General features: G+C 53.7%; 1 protein-coding gene across 1 annotated transcript in view; it reads right to left on the bottom strand.

Annotated features, from left to right (window-relative positions):
• Igsf9b (immunoglobulin superfamily member 9B) overlaps positions 1–5,802 on the bottom strand; it is a 45,772-nt gene extending 39,970 nt beyond the window's left edge. Inside the window, exon 1 of the mRNA XM_050160096.1 lies at positions 5,535–5,802. Within this exon, the coding sequence (XP_050016053.1) occupies positions 5,535–5,598 (64 nt within the window). The 5' untranslated portion in view covers positions 5,599–5,802. The remainder of the gene's footprint in view (positions 1–5,534) is intronic.
• Positions 5,803–7,878: the final 2,076 nt, after the last annotated feature.

A 7,878-nucleotide genomic window follows, 5' to 3' on the forward strand; every position in this document is an offset into this window, starting at 1 on the left:
TGACTCTGGTGAAGGCCACTCTGCCTGGTCCTAGAAGCCTTACTGAGTCTGATAATGGCTAAGAGGAGGGGAGGACGCTGGCTGAATACCAGCCTCCTTGGCTCCTTGTTGCAGCCTCCTCTTCCTCCTCCTCTGGGCACCAGACTCTCAAACCACAGGCCTGTTGTCTAATAATACCAGCGACAGCCACCGCCACCTCCATCTGCCAGCCTAAAAATAATCCCTGCTGAGTCCAAAAAAGACACAGCCCCCAATAGTCCCCCAATCCCTCCTCCTCGATGGGCCAGGAGGCTCCAGGAGATTCCAGGAAGCCTGCAGACTTGGGCTCTTACCACGTGGGAGGCACATACCCAGAGGGGGGCCTGAGGACAGCAGAAAGTTGGCTCCTGTCACCCAGTACCAGGTGAGGAGTAGACAGAGAGCCTGACCTGGAGAGGAGACCAGTACAAAGGACACAAGGGTGCCCCACTCTCTGCGCACACAGGGAGGGTGGGTGGGAGGCCATCCATGGCACCTGTCCTCCCTCTGCCTAGAAAGGACCCTCACATGCTAGAGAAGGTCTGCCTTGTGTGACTCCCATCAGTATCCTCAGAGCCTTCCTATATCCCTCCCCCAGGAGGCCAGGGGATAGTGGGCCAACCCAGAGAAGCCATAACTTTAGGGACAGCAAGGTACTAGATGGACTGGGACTCCACCCTCTAACCCTTCTGTCTGGACTGCCCCCACCCACCCCCAGCCACTCTGAGGTGGCAATGCTATTAACGACCTTAATTTGCTGGGCTAGATTATATTTCCAAGAGCCCTTTCCCCAGGAGCCACAGGCAGGAAGGAAGTCTGTAATTCAATCTCAGTTCAGAGCTCCTCAGCAGAAAAGCGAGGCCACACCCCCTATACCCACAACCCGAGCTCTACCACCTGGGTGGAAGGAAGCCTGTCCTCACACAGCCTGTGTACCCCACAGGGCAATCTGGGATGCACACAGCCAGGCGAGCCAGTGAAGGCACCACAGGCAGGGCAGACACAGGAACTAGTGAGAAATTACTCCTGGTCAAGCAACATCCTTGCTCCGAACTAGGGTGAGGACAAGTCACCAGTACCATCTAAGCCCATGTACACGTTTTATGTCACAGCCCCATATCTATGGGCACACTTGACAAGGAAGAAGACAAAGGGACAGCGGAGAGGGCAGAAGGCCAGGTGATCAGCCCCTCTTTGTCGGAAGTTCAGGCAGGTAGGCTGAGACCCACGGAACAAACAAAATCCTCCCGGAGGCCCCATTTCTACCCACCACTCTCCAGCTTACTCGTGCAAGAGCGAACGGGAAAGCAGGAAGGTTTCTAAGAAAAAATAGGTCAGCTGCCTCAGGCGGACCAGGCCACACCCATGGGCAGTGCCCCTGGGGCAGAAGCCTGACGGCAAGCTGCTTCTGCAACCACAATCTTCTTCCATCTCCCCAGGCACCCAGAGCTTTGTCTACGCTCGCCTGTGCCAGGCTGGTGGCAATGAATGCCTGTTAGCAAGAGAGGCAGCCAGCCTCCCCATGAGCCAAGTCTCTGTCCAACACTTAGGCTTTCTCTATTTGACCTCAAGAATTCTTTGCTCCTGGCCTTGGGCTGAAGCCTTCAACTCTAAGACTTGCCTGGATGCAGGTGCAGAGTGATGAACAGGGAAGCATTGTTCGCTGAGAAGTTTGCTGAGAAGTCTCCCTGCATCCCATAGTACTCAAAAGAGGGGCTCACACCTTAAACTTATCCATAACTGCTCTCCCCCCCCATGTAATCCATGTATGTGCACACAAACATACGAGTGCCTGTAAGTGCACGTATACACATGTCTAAGTGGGAACACCAGCATACACGCATACAAGGATACTTATGTGTGTGCATACATATAAAATATGCACACACACATATAGAATACACATAACACATACTGAGGTGCGTATGTCTATGCACACATGCACATGCACAGACATGCGCACGCTTCTAAAAAGAAGTCTAAAGTTCTTGCCAACCACAGCTCATTCAGACCCACTCCTTAAGCAAACTGTTCAACCCATCCCTGGAAGTAGAGGGAAAGGGGACACAGCCTGGGGGGGGGGCAGCTTAGAAGCCCCCAGAAGGGAGCAGCTCTTGGAGAAGAGAATCATTTAAATCTCACCGCTCATAGCACCTTCCTAACTGGGCCTTACCTCCCACCCCCACATTTTCAGTGCAAACCGGGGGCTGTGGGGAGACCTAATGAGTACCCGGAAGAACTGAGAGAAAGCCAAACAAGAAGCATACTTACCGACGAGCTCTGAGAGCCAGGGCTGCCGTGCTGGCAAGAGGGCAGGGAGAAGACCTGGCACTGGAAAGTGCAGGGCACAGTGAAGAAGCTACCAGCTCTCAGCATCTCCTACCTAGGCAACCTTTGCTCCTTGAGAAACCAGACCCCAGCTTCCTGACTTAGAGATACAAACATGAAACCATCTGAACCCGGGACCTGACAACTCCAGAGACTGGTATATGCCAGGCCACAGACCCACAGCTCTCAGCTGACTCTTTCCAGTGGCCGGCATCATGCCTCCTCCCACTCCAGCTTCCTCCAGGAGACCTCCTACCAGACACCCCCTCCCCCTGCCGCCTCCATATCAATGTCCTGAGACACTCTCACACCAGGGCTCACCACCCACTTCCTGAGCCCAGTCCTCAGCGGAGCGGCTGGCCAGGGGTTTAGCAACACTCCTTCCCATCTCCACCAACAAAGGGAAGCTGTGTGGGTCAAAGCCAGATAGAGGGCACTGCTCCAACCAGAATCTGAGTCAGATACCAATTTACCTGGGCACCCAGGAGCCAGGGAGTTCACCAACAGATTCTGGCAGACAGGGAAGTAGCACTGGGAATAAGGAACAGACTTCCCTTCCTTATAGGAGGTAGAAAATTCTAGCTCAGGATTTCCACAAAGTGTGGAAACTGCCCCAGGTCGAAGGGCAGATGTCTGTGTGCAGAGACCACGTCAACAGCCTTCCTCTTTTCTTGACCCTCCTAACCTGAACACCGATCTTGGTTACTTCCAAAATGCCCGACCAGAATCAAAAGGAGGACTCCATGCCCACCTCTGTCCCAGACTTCCAAGTTGACAGTCCCAACCTGGCAGTTTGATGGACCTGACCCTTTTCACCGAGAGCATCCCCCGCTTCAGACAGTTCTAGAAGAAGCATCTCACAGTCCCTGGAGTTGGAGGATTTCTCCAGAAGTCACCTCTGCCACTCACAGAAGAACGGCACCGCATAACTTCTCTCACTAGCTCTCCAACCCTGGTCTCTCCGGCAAGCCGGTGCCCTTCCCCCTCTGTAGGCTGGGTTCTGCATCCTTCTTGTAGCATCTGGCAGCCAGCAATCCTTCAGCTTTGCAGACCTTGCAAAGGACTTCCAAGCAATTGTACATGCCCCACCCACACGCCACTGGAGGTTCTATCAGACAAGGTCAGCCCATGACATGGGGTCTAGCTTCCTCAAAGGCAGACTTTTGGGTGTCCCTAAACACACTCCCAACTCCCAGCTCCCTGAATAACCCAAAAGAAAGAAACTGATTAGGAGCCAGGAATCCTACAGATACTGAAATACTAACGATGATGTTTGGTGAGCCCATCAGGCAGTCAGCCACTTCTTCCTCACAGTACGGTTCCCACACACCCCAAATCTCTACAAGTCCATACAGCTAACCCATTTTCTATTGAAGTAAGTGACATTAAGAAAAGCTGAGAAATTTGTCCAAGGTCACAGGATCAGCAAGTGGGCCAGTCAGGCTTTGGATTCTGTCAATTTATCTTTAAACCTTTGTCTGTGACTGCCTCATAGAGCCATCTTAGATTTAAAAGACCCCAAGACCAGTCAGGTCATCCTTGCTCCTTGACAGAAGCAGGGTTTCAGACAGAAGGGATAATAACCTTCATGTCCAGCAACCTTCAACACTGGAAAGTTCCTCCTTCTGTCTAACCACTTGGCGAATCTCTGCAATTTCCTTTTTCTGTGTTTCAATTTACCATGCCTAGACCCTCGCTGAGGTTGGAAGACTGGCTAGTTAAGAGCCTTCCTTCGGTGTCTCTTCGATTCTGATCCTGGCACAGCCTTTTGTGCTTTCAGAGACAGTCCCACAGCAGAGCATACCAAAACCTAGAGGGGAGGAGGAGGAGGTCACTGAAAGACTGCGTGGAAAGGGGGGAGGGGAGAGGACAGCAAGATCCACCCTTTTTCCATAGGCTTCTGAGGTCATCCTGTCTCAGTTTTCCCATCTGGCAAATGGAAAGCTTTATAACCATCCCGACCATCACAAATTTTTTTATGGAAAGCCGCCCTTTCCTTCATCTTCTCCTCTTCAGAGTCCCCTGTCAAGCGGCAGAGGAGACACATTCCATTTCGGAAACTTTCTCAAACCACTCCCCCCACACGCCCCTAGGCAAGGTGCAAAAAAAGCCAGCGGAGCCCGCACCTCCATCAGAGACCTTCCAAAGGGCTCCCTGGTCTGCAGGTCCTCGCCACCATACCGGCTACCCTGCCACCTTCCACCCACAGACCGTTCCTCTCCCGCCGCCATCTCCTCCCTGCTTTGCAAACTTGCCCACAGCGGGATCCGTTCGGCGCGCAGAAACCTAGAGCTCAGAGTCCTGGCAGTTTCCAGGCTCGGCACTGACTTCCATACAAGGGACGAGAGCCGGGTGCCACCCAGAGCTCACCCATCTCCAAAGGGAAAGCCCTCACGCTCAAGCATTAACCCCGCGCCCTGTCTTCCCCCTCGCTTCTTCCTGGGCTCAGACCCGAGAAAGCAGAAAGAAAAATTCCGCTCTCTAAGATGCGGCGGAGCAGACCCCTCCCTAGCGGCCCTCGCCCCCAGGCCGCTGGGCCTGGCAGCCCGGAGCGTGGCGCGTTGACGGCTCCTCCCCGGGAACTTTTGCCTGGCCGGGGCCCAGGTGCGGCTAGGGTGGGCGCGGGCGGCCGCCAGGGCCAGGAAAAGCAGATGCTGCTCGGAGCCTCTAGGTCAATTCCGCTCGTCACCTGCCAACGGGATCGGAGCGCTGCCACCAAGATAGAGGAAAAGGAAAGACGCGGGGCGGAGAACCCGGTCCCTTGGAGGAGGCTGCGGGGAGTCCCAAGCTCTTGGTCGCGCCTCCCAGCAAGGGCTCTTCCATCCAGCGGTGCTGTGCAGGGCTGGGACGCGCGGAATTCTGCCGGAAGACCGGCAAAGTCTCCAGCAGCCAGAGTTAGAGCACCAGGGGTTCCCAAAAGCTCAGGTTTGATGTGCGGCTGTGGACTATCGGGCCCAAGGTGGGCCAAGTACACTTCGATTCCAAGACGTTCATCCCCACTACCCAAGGGCTTCCGAACCTTCCCGCCGAGTTCCTCCCTCCCGCAGCTCCCCAGCCCTCGAGCCAGTAGCCCGGGGTGCGCCTGGACGGAGTCGGAGCCTCGCTCCCAGGGTTCGAGAGCCAGATCCCGGAGGGAAGGTCTAAGAAAACCAGAAGGGTTGGAGGAGGGACGCTGCACTTCAACTCACCTTGAGCCGCAAGACCTCGGGTGCTGATCACACTTGCTATCAAAGTGGCCACATACCAAATCATAGTACTACCGCGCGCCAGCCAAGAGCCTCATCCTATCGCAAAGTGCTCCTGCGTCTGCACACTTATCGTGCCCCAGCGCCCGCTTCTCGCCCGCCTACGCCCCTTGCCGGTGCTCCTGTAGCCCGGGCGGCCCGCTCTCCATCCCTCCCTGGCTCGGCTCGGCTCGGCGCGCAGCCTCCCGGGCCCCGGCGCAGCGGCACCTGCACTGCCAACGGAGGCAGAGCGCAGCCAGGTCCACGGTGAAGCCTAGCCGGGCCTGGCCTAGTGGCCCGCCCCTGCAGCCTGCCTATTGGACATTGCTCACAGATCTAGTAACTGATTGGCTTAACTCTTTGCCCGTCGCTGCGCGAAGAAGGCGAGCCCATTTCAAGGTGCGTTGAAGTGTAGCGAGCAAAGAGCCGCAGAATCATGCGCATTGCCTGGGAAAAAGGCGTTGTAGCGTCTTTGCTCTATTCTGTTCTCAGCTCAGACTGCATGGCAAGTTTCTGATGAAATAAATGGTAGCTTCTCGTACTGGCTAATGGGACCCTAGGAGTCTCAATAACCCTTGACAGGTCCGAGGGACATGGAGCCCCCGCCCACCTTGAGAATCTAACATCCGGTTTCTATCAAGAAAAAAAAAAAAAAAGCAGTTCCCGGGAGGATCATGCTGATACTGGGATGGGGAAACCCAAGCATCCTGGGGAAACAAGGGAACGTCCTTTGCTGGAGATCGGTTCAAAGGAGTCACGTGATGCCTCCCGACCCCCCCCCCCACACACACACACACACTCCCTTGCACACTCTTCTCTCAGAGCACACTGACTCCATCATTCGTGATATTAAGTTAGGCTCCATCCTGCCCAAAGGCAGGAGGATGACTAAAATGACCTCTGAAAGTCGGTAAATTTGGAATGTGTCATTGGCTCTGCTATGGAATCACAGACCCCCCCCCCCCTGGAACACATGTGCACACACGTACTGCCACCCCCACGGCTGGTCATCGTTGCTCATGATTACTAAGTCCTAACTCTGAGCAATTAAACTTTTTCCTCCTCCTTCTAAATAAATGCTGCTTCTCCTGCATACGAATGCTGCTTCCCCTTCTATCTTACTCAGAGCCCAGCCCCATTTTAGCAGCATAAAGTCAAGGTGGGGTTGGTGAGATTAGGGGGGGTGAGGTGGAGAACCAAGGCAAAGGGAAAGGTTCTTCTCACTCCTGCAGAAGAAAGATAAGGAAGCTGAAAGAGCTTCCCATGTCCAGGGCTCCCTGCTCCAGCATCTCTTCATCTCTTCCCTCAGTACCTTTGTATTTATACAAGAAGTAAGTGAGTGTCCTGGAGCCGGCTACAATCGTCTCACAACCGCATTCTGATGCTGTGGGGAAGATGTTGATTCTTTCAAGGACTGTAAGCAGAGGGGAGAGCCACAGCTCCCTAGGAGGGGCTGTTGGCCAGGGAAGGAAATGAAGGAGAGCTCTCAAAAAGCCCTGCTCTAAGGTATGAAGCTCGACTACCTAGAACAGCAAATGGACTCGTCGCTGCTGGAAAATCCACCTGTGCACATGGACTCATGCCTCTCACGTCGGAAGTGGTAATGAATGGTGGAAGGCCAGCCCTTTCAGAGAGCTGCACTCTCATTGCTGTCCAGGGGACGAGCAGCTGGGGATCTAGAAGCAAGCACGCTGACAAACGTTTGTTATCTGAATATCATCTGGAGAGCTGACCTTCTGAACCCCTCTAGCTCGCCCGCTCACTCTGTTCATGCTGTATCACTGTAAGGATATATTTCCATGGGCCTCCACTTTAGGTTCTCTTCCTTGGCCAAGATGCCTTTCCTGGGGCTTTGATGAAAGCTGCAAGCTCTAGATCATATTGATGCATTAATTTTCAAGCAACAAGCCACTGAATAAAAATTCTACCTCCAACACATACATATACACGTGTACCCATAGACATGTTTGCATGCAATCATATAAAACCATACATACTTTCTCTGGGTCTGAGATCTCTCATCATTTTCTGGGGTAGATTTGTATAATGGGTGATGTGGCTAGGATATGGTTTAATCGTGACCTCACAAAGGTTCATGTTGGAAACTGGATCCCCAAGGTGGCAGTACTGGAAGAATGGAACCTTAAAATCCTAGAGGCTAGAGAGATGGCTCAGCAGTTAAGAACATGAACTACTCTTGCAGAGGGCTTGAATTTGGTTCCCAACATCCTTACCAGGTGGCTCACCACTACCTGTAACTCCAGCTCCAGAGGATCTAACACCCTTTTTGTAGACGGTGCATTCATGT

The sequence above is a fragment of the Alexandromys fortis genome, unplaced genomic scaffold (genome assembly GCF_014885135.2).
Source record: "Alexandromys fortis isolate MF-2015 unplaced genomic scaffold, M_Fortis_MF-2015_v1.1 scaffold_108, whole genome shotgun sequence".
NCBI classification, from domain to species: domain Eukaryota; kingdom Metazoa; phylum Chordata; class Mammalia; order Rodentia; family Cricetidae; genus Alexandromys; species Alexandromys fortis.